The 18008-nt window shown below is 48.9% G+C and overlaps 1 protein-coding gene across 4 annotated transcripts in view; it reads right to left on the bottom strand.

Annotated features, from left to right (window-relative positions):
- The window catches only part of MAP7D1 (MAP7 domain containing 1), a 29283-nt gene extending 13621 nt beyond the window's left edge, over window positions 1–15662 (bottom strand). For 2 of the 4 annotated variants that reach the window (XM_069067937.1, XM_069067938.1), the window contains exons 1-5: window positions 14993–15658; window positions 5022–5360; window positions 4702–4770; window positions 2758–2921; window positions 938–1052 (exon numbers count right to left, since the gene is read on the bottom strand). In XM_069067937.1, coding sequence (XP_068924038.1) covers window positions 938–1052; window positions 2758–2921; window positions 4702–4770; window positions 5022–5360; window positions 14993–15038 — 733 coding nt within the window. In that variant the 5' untranslated portion in view covers window positions 15039–15658. Of the gene's footprint in view, window positions 1–937; window positions 1053–2757; window positions 2922–4701; window positions 4771–5021; window positions 5361–14992 lie in introns of all 4 variants that reach the window. The other 2 variants (XM_069067939.1, XM_069067935.1) reach the window with 2 other exon arrangements.
- Between the last annotated feature and the right edge of the window lie 2346 nt (window positions 15663–18008).

The raw sequence follows: 18008 nt of genomic DNA, 5'->3' as shown, positions 1-18008 counted from the left end.
ATCCCCTGGGATTTGAACCCAGGTCAAAGCTACAATCTTTTGCCACTATCTCCCCATTGCCTCTGATGCACAATGACACACCAGCCCCCATGAACATTCAAAGACACACAAGCACAGAAGTACATGGTAACATGCAGACCTACACACAGTATCCTGTGATACACCAGTATCTTAAGACATCATAAACATCAGCACATGTACACACAACTATCCACAGGGAGACACAAAATACACATGGCTGATGATAGATACGCACCAAGACATTCACATACACAACTACACAGATACAAACACAGTCTGCCCTGGATGTGGAGGTCAGCCCAAAGTACAACGGGTCCCACTTCATGAGAACTCACGTACCAAAAAAAAAACAAATCCAATTTATTTAACAGATAAATTAGAGGGTAATTATCTTAAATAAGAACTCCTCTGAGTATGTTATGGTACTTGTTTACAGATCATTAATTACTTGCAAGAAATCAGGGAAATTTCAGCTCAAGTGTTAGGAGTCTGCTTACTGAATGAAAACTGAAGATGAAGACATCTCTCTGAGACGATAATGGCAGGCAATGGGAAGGATTCAATTTACAAAATTTCAATTTTTGCACTTTTCAGAAACATATCCATCATATAAGATGAGGTGCACCTTTAACCAATCCCCGGGTCCCTGCACTGCGCCCATCTTCCCGCATGCTCCCCTCCAGCATCCACAGCCCCTCTTTAGCCCTGGTGTTGCTACCTCATGGGCCCAGGTGTAGGGTGGGCTGGGGATATTGCAATCCATGAATCGATCCATACCAGCAGCAGCCCGCCACACCCCCTCTACACACTACAGTTCTCCCCCCTCCCCTCCCACCTACTCCAGTACTCTGGGACAAGTCCAACATCCCTGCCACCACCCCCAGCCCCTCCCATGCCCACAAATCTGCCCACTCACTGTTCTTATGTCCTGGGGAATTCTGCTGCAGGGCTCCTGCCCAGGACCAGCGCTGCTGCCGGATCTCTGCCCACGTCTTCTTCACTGACCTCTGGATGGCAGCTTCGTAACGTTCCTGGGGGTGGGGTGGGATCAGGGGTTAATTCATCTTCAATGAATTTTTTTTCCTGCAGAAGGAGGTTCAAAAACTCTCCCTTCTGGGAAGCCTACTTAGATAAGCCATGAGCATGACTGTTACTGTTGTTGTTAATTAGTTCTTTTTCAGTTGTGTCCAATTCTTTGGGGCCCCATTTGGGGTTTTCTTGGCAAAAATACTGGAATGGTTTGCCATTTCCTTCTCCACCCATTTTACATTTAAGAAAACTGAGGCAAACAGGGTCGAATGACTTGCCTATGGTCACATAGCTAATACATATTGGAGGTCAAACTTGAACTCAGGTCTTCCTGACTCTAGGGCTGGTGCTCTATCCACTGGGCCACCTAGGATCACAATAACAACTAGTATTTATGCAGCCATCTGATCCTCACAAAAAGCCTGGCATTTCCTGAGTTCAGACAACGCACTACCCTCAGCCTCCGAGGTAGCAGGGGGCACAGCGGAGAGATCACTGAACCTGGAATCAGGAAGATCTGGGTTCCAATTTAGCCTCAAACACTTGCTAGCTGTGTGACCCTAGGCAAGCCATTTAACCTCTGTTTGCCTCAGTTTCCTCAACTGTAAAAAATAATGGTACCAACCTGGAAGGGTTGTTGTGAGTCTCAAATGAGATCATATCTGTAAAGTGCCTGGCTCACAGTAAGCACCATATACATTCTCATTCCCTCCTGTCCCTGCCCAGCAGCAGAGGCTACAGGTTTATGCCACATCATCACATCTTGCTTGTTCTTTGCTTTTAAAAAATGATTTTCAGGTCATTTCTAGGGAATATAATATCTCCCTTCTGAAAAGTGTCTCCTCACTTGAACTTGGGGTTTGCTGAGGGCAGGACCTCTGGAGGGCTCAGTGGAGAGCTCTATATGGAGGGCATAGGACAGGGCTGCTTATCCATCCCAGATGAGCTCTCCTTCCCTTTCCCCCAGACTGCCCTCACCAGCCACAACCCTCCACTAATCCTCCTGCAAGACACACACAGATTCACAGACATACAAGCACAGACTTGGTGCATATTAAATCAAAGATTGAACAGCAAGGGGATCATAGTTCTAGAGTAAGTAAGCACTATAGGAGCCATTTAGCTCAACCTTCTCATTTGACAGACGAGGAGAGTGAGAAGTCACTTGTCTAAGGTCATCTGGACAGCTAAGTAAAAAAAGTAGGATTCGAATCCTGGTCTTTGGCCTCCATTGTCAGCACAAGTTCCCACAGGCATGTGCACAGAGATACGAACACATGTATGTGCATACAAAAACAGCCTCTAATAAAAAAACAGCTAATATATAACAATTTTAAATAACTTTTATTTTTTAACTTAAACTTAAAATTTTTTATTTAATTTTAAATGTAGTAATTTTAATAGAAATATAGCCTTTTAACAGTTTACAAACAGAAGGCTTTGCATATATTTCATTTCAGCCTTAGGACCATCCTGTGACATAAACCATTATTATCTTCATTTTACAGATGAGGAAACTGAGGTTCAAAGAGGTCACTAAGTTAGTAAATGCCTGAGAGGGTACTGGAATTCTCCTGACTCCTAGGTCACTCTACCATCTTGCTTCCAACACCATCTTTTCTCTTTTCACCCTTCATTGCAGAAGGAACTCCTACATGGACATGTGGGCAGACCCAGAACCAAGCTGCCTCATAGACTCGCACATACCTTGTTCTTCTCCAGCTTCTGTCGCTGTCTCTCCTCCAGTGCTGCCCTCCTCTGCTCCGCTTTGAGTCTCTGCTCCTCGAGCCGTCGGCGCCGCTCCTGGAGCTGCTTCTCACGCAGGACTTTGGCCTTCTCCTCCTTCTCCAGCCACATGGCTTTCTTGGCCGCTGCCAGGGAAATTAACGGGGAACTTGTCACAATCATCTTAGTCCAAATTCAGTTCCTCCCCAAAGGCTGCCCTGATTGGTGCCATTCTTTTGTCTTCACTCTTACTCTGATCTCAACAGGAAGCTTCATGAAGAAAAGCAGGCTTATCTCTTACCTCCTAAACCAACCTGTCCTCCCAATGTCCCTATATTTGCCAGAGGCACTGCCATCTTTCTCACCCCTCTGGCTGCCAAACTCAGAGCTGTCTTCTACTCTTCCCTCACCCCTTGCCCCCGACTCAATCAGTGGCTAAGTCTCTATCAATTCTCCCTTAACAACATCTCTCCCATTTATCCCCTTCTCTTAACTCATACAGCTGCCATACTAGTTCAGGTCTTCATCAGCTATCACTGATGCTATTGCAATAATCTCTCAATTGTATTCTCTGATTCCAGTCCCTCCCCTAGGATCAGAGATTTAGGGACCTTAAAGACCATGGAGTCCAATCTCTTAATTTTACAGATGAGGAAACTGAGGCCCAGAGAAGAAAGTGACTTGCTCAGGGTCCCACAGTTAGTGTCTGACAAAGAATCTGGAACTCAAATCTTGCTCATTCCAAGTCTAGCACTACTCTATCTAGCTACTAATTCTCCAATCCATCCTCCACCCAACTGCCAAAATGCTATTCTTATAGTACAGGTCCCATCATGCCACTATCCTGCTCAAGAAACTTCTCAATGACCTGCTATCTCTAGGATAAAATACAAATGAGTTAACACGTGTAAAGCTGATTTGCAAACCTTAAAGGCAATATAAACACTAGTTATCATCATCATCAACATCATTACAAATGCTTCAGTTGGTTATTCAAAGCACCACAATCTAGCTCTAGCCTATTTTTATAGATTAATTCCCCATTACTCCTCCTTGGGCACTCTAAGGTCCAGCCAAATTGCTTCCCTGCTGTTCCCCATACAAAACAGCCTTTCTCCCTCCTCCATGACTTTGCAAAGGCTGTGCCCTCCATGCTTAGAACGCTCTCTTCCCTCACCTCTGACTCTGAGAATAATCCCTCCCTCTCTTCAAGGCTCCATTTGAATATCATGAGAGGCTCTTAGGAGAGAAAGCTCCTGATTGCTTTCTGCCTTTCTGTTACATTTTTCCGAATATATTTTCTATTGACTTATCTCTGTACAAGGTGATTCCCCCTTGGAAGATTTATAAACTCCTTGGGGTCAGGAACTTTTTCCTTTTGGTTTTGCATCAGTGTTAAAAACAAAGCCTTGTACATAGTAGATGCTTCATTGTTGAAATCAACTGGATTAAGACCAGGAGCTCAAGAGCAGAGGCACCGTGGTGATCATAGCATTTACAGCTGGAAGGAGCTTTAGACACCATCAAGGTCAATGGGCTCTTTAGGAGGAAATTGAGACTGAGAAAAAGAAGTCATTTGCCCAAGGTCAGAGAAGTAATAATAATAGCTAACATTTATATAGCACTTTACAAATATGATTCCATCATATCCTCTCAACAACCCTGGGAAGAAGGTGTTATCATTGTCCCCAATTTATAGATTGGGAAACTGAGGTAGTTTAAGTGGTAGACCTGGGATTTGAACTCAGGTCCTCTGACTACACCAAAATCTCTTCTATCAGATCATGATACCTTGACTCATAAGAGCAGGGAGAGAAACTGAGCCTTGATCAGAGTGAGTCAGCCCCTTCTGTGGGATTTCACAGTCCGGAGGATCCTCTAAAGGATTTCTATCCCTCCCCTCTGTCTCCCCAATGTTCTACTCACCAAGATATTTGGCCCGCTCCTCTCTCCGCTCTTTTGCCAGTTTGTGTCTTTCTCCAGCTTTCTTGGCATCTGGGCACCATGTGGGGTGAAACAAGAATTGGAATTAACTGAAAGTCACTACAAGTTTCAGCCTCCTTTTGAGACAAGCCTCCATTTCCCAGATGGGAGAAAGAGAAGTCTCTACCTTAAGTCAAGAGAAACAAGCAGCAACCCAGGCTTCTGGGGACTGGGTTATGTTAGGGCTCATATCCCTCCCCCAGAAGAAATGGAGCTCGGCCTCTGGGCATGGGAAGGGAGTACAGGAAGGAGTATACACCTACCTTGTCTAGGACTGGGGCTGGTGGAGCCTGGGGCAGCGATTGGGGATGACTGGCTGCTCCTGGCAGGGGACTTGGAGTCCTGGGGAGTCCCTCTGGGGGGTGGTGCAAGAGTCCCACTTTTCTCTTCTGTCAGGAGAGGGTCCTCCTTCTGGGGGACTGTCTGCTCTAGAGAGGTTGCCAACTCTAGTGTGGGGGAAGCTGGGGGCTGAGCACTCCCTAGAGGGCTCTTTGTGGCCGGTGGGGTGTCTGGAGGGGTGTCTTGAACCAGAGCAGGTGTTTGTAGGGAGAGGTCACCTGAAGGCGAAATCCTTGGGTCTGCCGAGGTCCCAGCTGCCTCAACTAGAAGATAAAAGCCAAGAACAGAGAGAGAAGTCAATTCCTCAAAACATAAATCCCAGACTCAGGTACCAAGCCTCCAAGCAGTCAGTCTCCATAGCAAACAGGATGCTGGCCTGTGAAAGGAGACAGAGGAAATGTGCAGGGATGCAGAGGGGGAGTCTTTGACGATTGTTTGAAAAAGCTGGGGGTGTTTGGAAGGAAGAAGAGAAGATCTGGGGTTAGAGCGGGGACATGATGAATCTCTTCAAGTATCTGAAGCCATCATATTGAAGAGGGATTTGATTTCTTCCACTTGACCCCAGAGGGCAGAGCAAGGAATACAAAAGTCACCAGAGACACACACTTCAATCTAATATAAGGAAAAACTGTGTAACAATTAGAACTCTTAAGTTTAGTAGCAAGGGATAGGATGGAGATAAGGAGGCCACTGCCCAGGGAATGACTGAATGAACTGTGGCATACAAATGTGATGGAGTATATGACTGCCCTGTAAGAAATGACAAACATAAGGAATTCAGAGGATTTCAGGAAGGCTCACAAACTGATGAAGAGTTAAGTAAGCAGAAGCAGGCCGGCCTTTCAACAATGACCACAGTAAACAACATGGAAGGACTTCTGATCATTACAGTGACCAATGGTGATGTCATCTGGTGAAGTATGCCTCCTGCTCCTCCTCAGAGACATAGAGGATTCTGGGTGCAAAGCCTGGCCTGCATGGTCAGCCATGTTCCATGTGTTATTATAGCAGCAAGGTGATGCACTGGACCAGAATGATGGACCTGGAGTCAGAAAAACCTGTGTTCAAATCCCGCCTCAGGCCCTTCCTAGTGTGTGACCTGGAGCAAGCTGCTTAAACCCCTTGCCTCAGTTTCCTCATCTGTCAAATGGGGATAATAACAGCATTTACCTTCCAAGGGATCTTATGAGACTCAAATAAGAATATTTGTAAAGTGCTTTGCAAACCATTTAGGGCTCTAGAAATGTCAGCTATTATTACTGTTTGTTTAACTGTACTTTATTACAAGGGACAGAGTGTCATTTGGATGCTACACTGGCTGTTCCCCCATGCCTAGAACTCTCTCCCTTCTCCATCTTTACCTCCTGGCTTCCTTCAAGTGGCTGCTAAAGTTCCTTCTTCTGAAAGGGCTTCCCAGTCTTCCTTAGCTTACCAAGAGCAGGGGCTGGAAAAGACTTCCCAGTCCTCCTTGGTCTTAGTCCATTGCCTCTGCTAAGTATCTCCATTATGCTGCAAACACCAGCTGTTTGCATGTTGTCTCCCTCAGCAGGAGGCGAGGTCCTGGAAGGAAGGGACTGTGTTTTTGCCTTTCTCTGTATCCTCCGCCCTTAGCACAGTACCTGACATATAGTAGGTGCTTAATAAATGCTAATTGACTAACAGTGTTGTTTACCAAAAAAAAAAAGCACGAATAAAATACTTTTTAAAAATTCCTGAAAACAAAGAAACAAACATACACTGTTGGGACTGTCTGCCAGTAGCATGGGCTGCCTCAGGAGGTGGTGAGGTCCCCACTGCCGGGGACTATCCAATAATAGAGGCTGAATGATTCTTCCTTCCTTTCTTTTTGCTTTTGGAGGGGGGAAAGCGGGGCAATTGGGTTTAAGTGACTTGCCCCAGGTCACATGTTAATTAAGTGTTAATTAAGTGTATGAGGCTGCATTTGAACTCAGGTACCTGAATGATCATTTCTAAGGGATGTTGTAGGGTGAATCCCTGCTCAGGCACAGGATGGGCTTGATGACCACTATGGTTCCTCCATGAGAGTTTATGATTCTCTGCCTATGACTTGGCTGGGGAATAGGGGTGAAATAACTTTGGATTTGTAATCAGGAAGACTTAGGTTTGAATCCTACCTCAGATACTTACTAGCTATGTGATCCTGGGCATGTCACTTAACCTCTACATTTCCTCATCTGTAAAATGAGAGGACTGGACTCTACGTTCCTCTCCAGCTCTGTTAACCTATGATCTTATGTCTCACACTAGGGCAAAGGGTAGGTTCACAGATGTAGAATGGGAAAGGATGTTAATGGTCACTTAATACAACCTTCTTCTCTTTGCCAAGATGGAACTCCCCCAGAGAGCATAAGAGATTTGTTCAATGTCAACTAGGAATTAACACATGTAAGACCCAAACCCAGGCTCTCTGAAAGATGGGGTGCTGTTTCCACCATATTAGACAACAAAGTACACACTGGGGCAGGGTGTCAGGGGATCAGACCCCTATTCCTCATCCTCTAAGTGACAACCCCCCAGAGCACATTGCCTGCTGCTCCTTTGCCTCTACCCCTCTAAGGAAGTAGGGGTCCTCTCTTCTGAGGGGCAACCTTAGGGGGAAGGGGAGAAATCTCTCATCATGCTCCCCTGCTACTTGGGGAAGGACACAGGTGCCACCGATAGCCTGGCGCTGAGCTCAGAAGATGGGAATGCAGGACAGGCAGAGACTCCTGCCTAGGCTGGCCACTCTGACATGGCAGGAAGTGAGGCACCTGGTGGGAAGGGGAGGGGACAACAGCAGGCCCAGAGGTAAGGACAGCCCCACCCCAGAGGAAGGCAGAGGAATAGGGATGAGCCCAGGCAGGGACCAGAGCTCAGATGAGGCTGAGGCAGCCCACCCTTTCACTCTATAATTAGTGCAGAGGGTTTTCGGCATCTGTAATTCATGGACATTTTCTGGTCTCCCAAAGGCAGCCACAGGAGCTTGAGCTAAGGGAAGGAAGAGAAGGAGCAAATGACCACCCTTCTCAGCCACTCCCTCCCCCAACCTCATACACACACACACAGCAAGAAAGGGAGACACACAGAGATCCCTATTGCGTCATATTACACATTAGAGCTATCTGTACTTGTGTCTTATCCTCTACTAGACTGTAAGCTCCATGCGGGCAAGACCCACGTCTTATTAAATTCTCTGTTTCTATTACCTAGTAAAGAACTCAACACACAGCAGAATACAGTGTGGGCCTTGGGAGTGAGGAAGAACTGGGTTAGAATCTTACCTCTGGTGTTTATTATCTGTATGGTCCTGGGCAGGTCACTTACCTCTCCGGCTCTCAGTTTTCTCATCCATAAAATGAGGGTGATACTAGCACCTACCCAACAGGGTGGTTGTTGTGAGGAGTGAATGTGATAATGTTTGTAGAAAATTTCGAAAACCTTCAGAGACTACAATAAATGCTAGCTATCCTTATCATCCTCATTGTTATCATTAGGAACAAGGATTTAGAACTGAAAGGCACCTTAGAGGTCGTCTGGTCCATACCCCTCAGTTTGCAAACGGGGAAACTGAGACCCAGAGAGGGTGTCACCTAACTCAAGGTCATGCCAATACCAAATAGCAGAGAAAGAACTGGAATCCTTATTTTCTGACTCAAAATCTAGTCCCCAATTGTAAGTATATTGGAACAAACAAAAATACACACACACACACACACACACACACGCACATGCACGCACGCATGCGCACAAACACACATTTCCAGTCCCTGCTCTTGGTAAGACACTGCACAGTATCCTCTCTGTGTTTACACATAAACAAAAATGGAGATTATATATAAAAATCTATATAAAATATATGCATATATTTTTGTCTGTTCCTATATATTAACAACCTGATACATACATACATGTATATATGTGGGTACATGTGTGTGTTAGCTATTCCCATGACAGGCAGTGTAGTACTGGAATAGTGAGTTGTGTACACAGAGAAACCTGGTATAGGTGCCAAGAAGGCCTGAATTCAAACCCTGCCTCTGACACATACTGCTTGTGTGACCTCAGGGAATTCATGTAAACTCTTAGGGCTCTACACAGTAAAGTGGCAGGGAAGCCCACGTGCATTAGTAAAGAAAGTCTGCACATCTGGGAGTTCCTTATATCAACCAAATCACAGCACTAGACCTTGTTCCTACCCAGAGATTCCCCTAAAGACAGATAAGCAGACCTGTGCCCCAGAGCACATGAACCTCCCATGGGTTCAGCCCTGCTTGCCCCGCGTATTGTCCTTTGCCCTACCCAAGTGATGGACTTGTTCCCTACTCCCATGTCTGGAGCCAACCACAACCCCTTTTGCCCAATACTGCCCTCAAAGATACTTGCACCTAGAACCTCCCCCATTGGGCTCTGTGGAACCAAGAGCAAATTTCCAGGAAGGCCTGGGGAGCCAGGGTCTCTTCAAAGGGAGTCAGTCATGCCAAAGGCTGGAGGGCCATCTCCACTAGGTAGTTCAAGGCCACTCAATAATAATATTGACACAGAGTCAGAGGCACTTTTGAAGCCTGGATCTGCCAGTGTGCTGAGATCAGGCGAACTCACTACAGAAACTTTTAAAAAATTTAAATGTTTTTATCGTTTAAACAAATGCTTTATTTGCTGTTCTTTTTTCATCTCCCTGTCACTTACCAGTGATCACTCCCTTCCCCAAGATGTACTTTGCTATTGATACAGTTAAGCAAAACAAATCAAACCATTAGCCACCTCTGATGATGTAGGCCTCATCCCACACCTAGAGTTCACCGCCTCTGCCAAGAGAGACACTTTAGCTTTTCCAGGTCAGGGCAGAAATGATTTATCTCTTGGGGGTGGGGATGGGGGGGCAGAATGTTGCTTTTTTGGGAGACAGTGTAATGACTGATTTGAAGGCTGAAGCTTTGGGTTCGAATCCTGACTCTACTACTTAACACCTGTGTGATCTTCGGCAAATCATTTAAGGTCTCCAGGCCTCAGTTTTCCCCTTTGTAAAGTGAGGAAGGTTGGACTAAGTGCCCTCCAAAGTCCCTTCCCTCTCTAAATCTATGAACTTTGAACCTTCTTTCACCCTAGTTTGACATATAGGATAATAGCCTTGGAACTGGAAAGGACCTCAGAGGTCAGGTCCAGTCTGTCCATTACAGTTGAATGTTATGATCCTGTCATCTCTAAGGTCCCTAGAAGAAGAAGCTGGGTATTCTGTGATGAGGTGCCAGGCTCCTTGGTTCCATCTCACTTAGTTCTGAGGGTGGGGGGAGAGGGACCAGGGGGAAAGGAACCTTCCTCTTCCACTGGCCTGGCCCCAGCCTGCCATTGTTCATGGCCTCCAATCAGGAGCACCCACTTCCTGTTATTTCAGGGGCAGGAAATGATGATATCCCGCCCGGGCCCCACCAGACCCTGAAGATCTATTAGCCAGCCCCTTCTAGCTCCCAAACCTTTGGCTTAAACTCCAGCTTTCAGGCTGTTCCTCTGCTCCCTGGTGCCCAGATCTGGTGGTGGAAGTGGAGGGATCCGAAATCAAGAGGTGATTTCCCCTGAGAAGGGAAGGCAGTTTTGAGTAAAGAGGGTGGAGGTAGGGTTTCAAACACTCTGGTCTCAGTTAATCAGACTCATCTAAGAATCCCAGTGGCTCAGCTTCAAGGATACTCTGGGACCTGGCCAGTATAGTCCTGACCCCAGGAGTGTGTGAGTTTTTGAATGGCAGGCAGTTTGGGCCTACCCTGGGAAAGTGAGGGTCGGGGCAGGAGACAAAGGCCTAGGGTAAAAGCAGAAGGGCTGGGGACCTGCTAGATACCCTGCTCCTTGTAACTCACTATTTCAGAGTCTCTGTATGCATCATAGAAGGAAATGAGATGCTGGTCATTATCCAGATAATTTAATCCATATTGCAAATCTAGGGCCCTTCCAAAATCACAGATTATCAGAACTGAGGAAGGGGCCTTAGAACACTGAACATAAAATCTTAGCACTGATAGAGGTCAAGGAGACCTTAGCACAATCTCCTTCATTTTACAGAAAAGGAAACTGAGGATCAGCAGAGTTAAGTGACCTTGTCCAAGGTCAGATAGCAAATCTGTCTACCAGTCATATTTCTTCTTCCTTTGGCAGTTGGAAGATCAAATCTTGATGTCCAAAGGGTTGGTAAGGCCCCCTGAAGTGGAGAGGGAATGGGAAGGGGTATGGAGGGGGAATTGTGATGGCTAGGACTTAGGGGATCATACCTCACTTCTACCCCGCCCCCCCCAACCCACTCCTCTCAGGCAGCCCCAGCGACTGGGGGTGGATGAACAGGACCTGCAGCTGGCACAGTAACACTGAAGACCGTGCCCAGGGGTGCCAGGCAGGATTGCCACCCTCAAAACAAAGCTACATTATCTGGGGCTCACCCGGCTGGCTCCCTTTACCCAGAGGCCCAGCTGGTGCCAATAAGCATGGCTGCCTGGCCCCCTGAGGCCTCAGGCCAGACCAGATCAGAGGGCTTCTTTCCTAAGAGGCTCTCAAATCTTTTAGCCAGCCCCCAGTGCTCCTTAGGTGGTGCCCATGGGGGCTTTCTTCCAGAGGAGGAACCAATAAGCAGACCTACTCCAGCCAGGAATTGGGGAAGTGGGCCAAGGACCTCTGCCTTCCTAGACCTGGGGCTAGCACTGAGCAGGAGGGAACTCTCAGTCCCTTTCCCTTCATTTGCATATGCATGACAGCACATTAGGGGCTCATTAATAGCCTCATTACTGGGACCCATCCGGCCCACATAGCAAGGTTGGGAGAGGAGAAGGGGAGGGAGAAGGGGGAGTGGGAGAGGAAGAATGGAGAAGGCCTGAGCCACAGGGAAACTAAGCCTCAGGGCCTCTCTGTCCCTAAGACTCAACCCAGGACCCTACCTCATCACACATGGACATTTGCACAACTTTACTAGCTTAAACTTCACAAAGACTTTTAGGTCACCCAGTGTAAAGCTGACCAGTTTGCAAAGTATTTTGCATAAGCCTGGAAACAACCGGGAGAAGAAGACATTCTAAGTATTGTTCACATTTTACAAAAAGGGAAACAGTCTTTGAAAGGCTTAGTGATTTAGGGACCCTCTAGTAAAGTGTCCGAGGCAAAATGCTAACCCAAGTTTTCTCCAGTAGATTGTAAGCTCCTTGAGAAAAAGAACTATCTTTTGCCTCTTTTTGTATTCCTAGTACTTAGCACAGTGCCTAGCATATAGTAGGTGTTTAATAAATGTTTATTGACTGACTGACTGCAAGCCCAACACTCTATATCCTGGACCATGAATAAGCAGGATTTCTGGGTAGAGATCATTCATTCCATCCGGGGTTCTTCCCTCTGTATCCAAACCAGTTACCTTATCCAAAGCACCCTAGCCTGTAGGTAGACTTGTCTACCCATCCCAGTTAATTTTGTTTAGAGACTATAGTCTCTCCATCTGGGTATGCAGAACAGTCCTTCCAGCGAAGGTCCCAGAATTCTCTACTCTCTGTAATCAGACAAATTGTCCCATTCCTCATCAGGGGTTTCCTCATCTACAGATATGGGTCTCCCCTCCATGCAAACTAGTTCTTCTATCCCAATCACCTTCTCAAGTCAGTATACAGCATCAGTAACTTCAGTATACTGACCACTTCCCTCTCCAGTTTCTGTTCCCCATATGCCAATCTCCAGGGACCTGTGGAGACCCTTGAGTGCAGAGGGGTTAGGAAGAGGGGGGATATTAGTCACCCTAGAGAGCCTGCCAGGGTCTTTGGGAAGCTTCCCAGACTAAGGCTCTCTTAAGCATCATCAGAGCAAAGACCAAAATCCAGTCATCTCAGCTGTTAGACTTGTGTTTTAAAGCCCCAACCACATTACCCCACAGCCACAGAACCTACCCTTCCAATATCTCACTCTCCCACACCCTAGAACAGAACTAGCACCTATACTAGTACCATTGGATGTGGTTGGGAGGTTACAGTGAACACCCACTGGGCATCACAGTAACCCCACCTATCCTGGGATCCCCCACACCCACAGACACTGTTTCATCCTGAGCTTGGGGCCCTGAGGGGGCAAGGAGGTGACTGGGATTAGATTCTGACTCCTGGAAGCAAAGTGGGTAAGGTGTGGAAAGGGAGAAAGGCTTAGGCCCACATCTCTGCCTGAGTCAGTGAGAAATGGATTCAGGAGACCTGAGCTCCCAGTTCTATAGGTTCTACCCCCGCCCCCCACCTTAGACACATGGGAGTTATATCCCAGAAAAGATTGCTTTTATCTCCCTCTCCTCAACCAAACCTGTGCCCCACTTCATAATCACATTCCTACTTCCCATAGCCTCAGAACTGGTTATTTGTGGGAAGAGTGGGGTTGGGTCATAGGGGATAATGCTCCTTTTTACCCCAAATCCCAAGAACCTCCTTTCGTAGAGGATGTAAATTGAAGCCTTTGACCCATTCTATAGTGTAGAGAAACAGAGGCAATTTAATGATGATGCCAGGAAATTTAGGGAAACCTGGCCTGGAAGTCAGAGGACTTGGGAGTCAGAAGGGGAAGAAGTTTGAGGTTCTGTTCTGGTCCCATACCCTTCCCCCACCCCAAATTCTGAAATGAGCTTGGAGGCTGGGGAGTCGGACCTCCCCAATACCCTGCAAGAGGCCTAGGGGCCCAGGGCCTAGCCCGGCTCTAAGGGAAGTCAGGGCCCCCTCCCAGCCTCCCGCCCTCGCCCCTAACAATGCTGCCTCCCCTTTCACTCCCCTCCCCTCCCCCAACCCTCGCTTTTATTCTGCCAGTTACTTGGCAGCCACAGTGCAGTCAGGGCCACCCCCCTCCCCCTCGGCCTCTGCTGCCCCAGCCACCCGCACACTTCGTGGCAGCTGGAGCAATGGGGGAATGGAGGAGGGTAGCGATCTGAATGGGAGGTGGGGTGTGTGTGGAGTAAGGATCTAGATATAGATGAGGGGGGGTACTCTCCAGGCTTCCCAGAGGGAATTTGGTGGGGAAGGTTAGGTTCTGATCTGCTAGGTCCCAAAGGCTGACAACTAGGGGTCCGGGAGGGGGCAGAGAGGGGAAAAGGGACCCTTCCTGGCCAGGGTAGGTAGATAGGACAATTCCTTCCCCCACACTACTCCCTAATGTATGGGAACCCATCTCTGCCGAAGAAGAGGATGTGGAGAAGGGGCTCTGCGGCTCCTTCCCAGGAGGCAGCACCACAAGTTGGAAGAGAAGCAACTCGCCCCCACTTCCACTCTTACCCCCACCGCTCCACACACAAACCCTGGAGAAGGGGAAGCGGAGGCTGGGCTGAGGAGGCATGTGACGGGGCAGGACTGAGAAAGGGGGGGTCGGGGAGCACAGAAGCCAGGACAGAGTTGGAGCTGGGGAGGCGCAGCGTGGGGGATGAGGAGTGGTCCCCGAGTGCGGAGAAGGAGGGGGATACCCAGCAAAGTCCGGGATCCATTTCCAGGGCGGCGGGCTGAGGATATTTGGGGGTAGCTGGGCCGGCGGGTCGCGGGGTGGGGAGTCTCTGGGAACACCAGGCCCTAAATCGGGGGAGAGGCCGGTTCCTGGGCGGGCACATCCCAAAGGCTGCAGCGACCGTGGCTAGAGGAAGGGAAAGCCGCGGCGGCGGCGGCGAGGGGGGGGGGGGCAGCTGTCAGAAGATGCCAGTGCTCTGGAGCCGCGGCCTCAGCTTTTATTTTTAAAACTCCCCACTCCCCAGCAGTGTCTGGCCTAGATGGGGGCAGGAGGAGGGGGGACGGCTCCACGCCCAGAGCAGGCGCCCCCCACCCCCTTCCCAGGCCTCTGAGCTGCGCAGCCCACCCAGGGCCTCCCTCCCTGCCTCAGTCTATTGCCTGAGCGCCAACCTCCTGGCGAATCCGGCGGGTACCTTGTGGGGCGCTGGGGTCCGGCTCCTGGTGTTGGCCCTGATCCATAGCTCCTGTGCGGCGGGGTGGGGTCTGCTCCTCTGCGGAACGCCTTGAGATCTCAGCCGCGGAGGCGGCGCCGGTCGGAGCTCGGTGCTTCCCCCACCCCCGTGGCTTCTGGGGGGATCGGACGGCTCATCCCGCCTTGGCTTCCTTTCTTCTTCCTCCTCCTCCTCCTCCTCTTCCTCTTCTGGAGCTCAGGGGGATGGGGTTCACCCACACCTCCAAATGCAAGCGATCAGGACCCAGTGGCCCCGTGCAGCTGGCGAGGCAGAGATCCACGGGCGCCGGGCTCGCGGGGCGGGGCGGTGGGGGTGGGGGCGGCGACCGCCTCAACAGCTGCCCAGTCCCGGCCCGGCCCCGGCCACGGCCCCAGAGCTATTGTACAGATTCCCGGCTCCGGCCCTGGTCTCTCAGCTGGCCTGTACCAAGTGTGCCACTAAGGGGAGGGCTGGCCCCCCCTTGCGACCCTGCGCAGGTGGGTAGAAGGTATCAACCTCCACTGCTCCGCCTCTAGCAGGGGAGAAAATACTAAAGGCGCGGGAACCCCTCTTTGCCAGAGAAAAGGAGATAGGCAAAAAGGCTTGGGGAGGGGCCTTTTGGGCCGTTTCTCCCCCGCGAACGTAGTTTGGTATCGGCCAGCAGAGTGTGGAGACTATGTAGGGAGAGTTGAGAGAAGCTGGTGACTCACCACCCCCGGGAAGGGGGAGGTGGCATATGGGCCCCCAATCCACCCCCCCTCAGTCCTCCAGCAGACGTGTGGGGTTTGCGGGCCTAGGGTTATAGGACACCACTCCCAGCTCTGAGAAAAATTAAATCCTAATCGCATAGCCCCCCACCTTCCGTGCTAAATCCAATTGGCTATTGGGGGAGGGGGATACCAGGAGCTCTGCCCCGAGGAGCTGCTTTTCTGCCTGTTGCAGGCTCGGAGCTAGGCTCTAGCAGGGCCCAGAGGCTCAGCTTCCTTAGCCTGAAAGCTTTTGCACACACTGCTCCCCCAACCCTAAATTACTTCAGTACCCCGAGGGGTGCCGAGTAAACTCAGGCAGATGCTCTGACCCTTCCCCCCACCCCCGTTCCTCCTTCAGTAATTATAACTCTGAAACTTGTAGGCCCATTCAGGGCCACATCTGTCTCTACTCCCAATGGTTTCCACCCTCCCCCTTCTGACCCTGTGGTCTCTGCTTTCCCCCTCCATCAGCATCCCCATCCCCTTCTCCCCAGGCCCACTCAGGAAGCTGGGGCGAGGGACAGGAGCCAAGTCCATCGTCCCAGACATCGGACAGAGTGCAGGAGCTTGCTCAGAAAAGTGGATCGATGGGGCTGCAGGGGTCTGGTGAGAGATAGAAGCAAGAAAGGGAGGGAATAAGGAAGGGTCGGATTTGAGTGGAAGGGAGGATAAGACCGGATCCTGCCCACTCCTGCCTTTGCCCTTTGTCCCGACCCCAAGAGTTTCAAGTTTCTGGCTCTTCCATTGTCCAGGGATTAGCGGGTGGTCCAGATGTGAGGGCCTCTCTCTGGGGATCAAGTATGCCCCCATTGCTGCTCCCAGAGCTCTGAGCAGACCCATCTTCCTTGAAGGTCACTTCCTGGAAGGAGTAGGGAAGCTGGGCCACCCCCATACATCAAGACAATGAGGTCTATGCCTGTGGTAACTCCGAAAGAGGATGCCCTCTCTTTTGGGTTCCTTGGCAGTGAGGAAGGGAGTGAAGAGGGAGCATCAGTGACCTAGAGAGCAGGCAAAGGGAAAATGGTCCCTAGTTGAACTGGGATAGTAAATTCATGGTTTGAGAGGAGTGTCAGGAACCTAGACTAAAGATCAAGACTAGGACCAAGCCAACATTGACAACAGCAATGACACAGACATTCTTCAAACCAGAGTATGTCAGAGCTGGAAGGGACCTTAGAGACTATTACACTCCATTTCTAGATGGGGAAACTGAGACAGAGGGAGTCAGCACGGGAACCCATTTCTTCTGACTCTCAGTCAAATCTAGGAGTCTGTTTCTTATTTTCACAGAGTATCTCCTTAGTATAATTATGCCAAGAGTTGAAGAAACAAAGATCTACACAAGACCTGGTCCTGGAATTCATGAACCTTACAGTCTAGCAGAAAGGGAATCAAACATATGGAGAAAGATATAACTACCTCCCTCTCCCCCATCTGGAAGCTTTGTCTTGTCTGTACACCCACAGCCTTCATTGACTGTACCACTGGCCAGAGTGGTCAGGGAAGGCTTCCCAAAGGAGATAGCATCTGAGCTAGGCCTTAAAGGACTACAATAAGAATGGATTACATTTCCTTAGCCCTTTATAGTTTACAAAGTGAATGCCTTACAATAACCCTGTGAGATTTGGAGGGAAAGTATTATTACCTCATTTTACAAAGGAGGAAACAATTAAGCATCAAATCAACAAGCATTTATTAATCACTTACCAAGAAGTGACTGGCACTGTGCGAGATGCTAGGGCTAGAAGAAAGAAACAGTTCCTGCCTTCAAGGAGCTTACATTCTATTGAATATGAATAAGTAGATTAAAAACAACAACAAGGGAGGCAGTTAGGTGGAGCAGTGAGTAAAGCTCAGGCCCCAGAGTCAGGAGGACCCGAGTTTGGTTCTGGCCTCAGACACTTAATACCCACACAAAAAAACTAGCCATGTAATCTTGGGCAAGTTACTTAACCCCAACTGCCCTCCAAAAAGCAAAATAAACCCCAAAACAAACAAACAAACAAAACAACAACAGCAACAAGGTAATTTCAGTGGAGTCACTAGCAGCATTAACTTCATGGATTTGAGATTCTGCTAAACTAACCTACTGGCTTCTCCCTGACATAGTGTTTTGCACATTGTAAACACTTAATAAATTCTTTTTTCATTCACTCATTCATTCATGGACTCAAAATATTATCTCCCTGAGTTCAAATCCGGCCTCAGACATTTAGCACTTACTAGCCCTGTGACCTTGAGCAAATCAC

The sequence above is a fragment of the Petaurus breviceps genome, unplaced genomic scaffold (assembly GCF_028583685.1).
Source record: "Petaurus breviceps papuanus isolate PSGF00001 unplaced genomic scaffold, PetGlider_PUasm1.0 90760, whole genome shotgun sequence".
In the NCBI taxonomy this organism is placed as follows: domain Eukaryota; kingdom Metazoa; phylum Chordata; class Mammalia; order Diprotodontia; family Petauridae; genus Petaurus; species Petaurus breviceps.
This window is presented reverse-complemented; position numbering and strand designations above follow the sequence as displayed.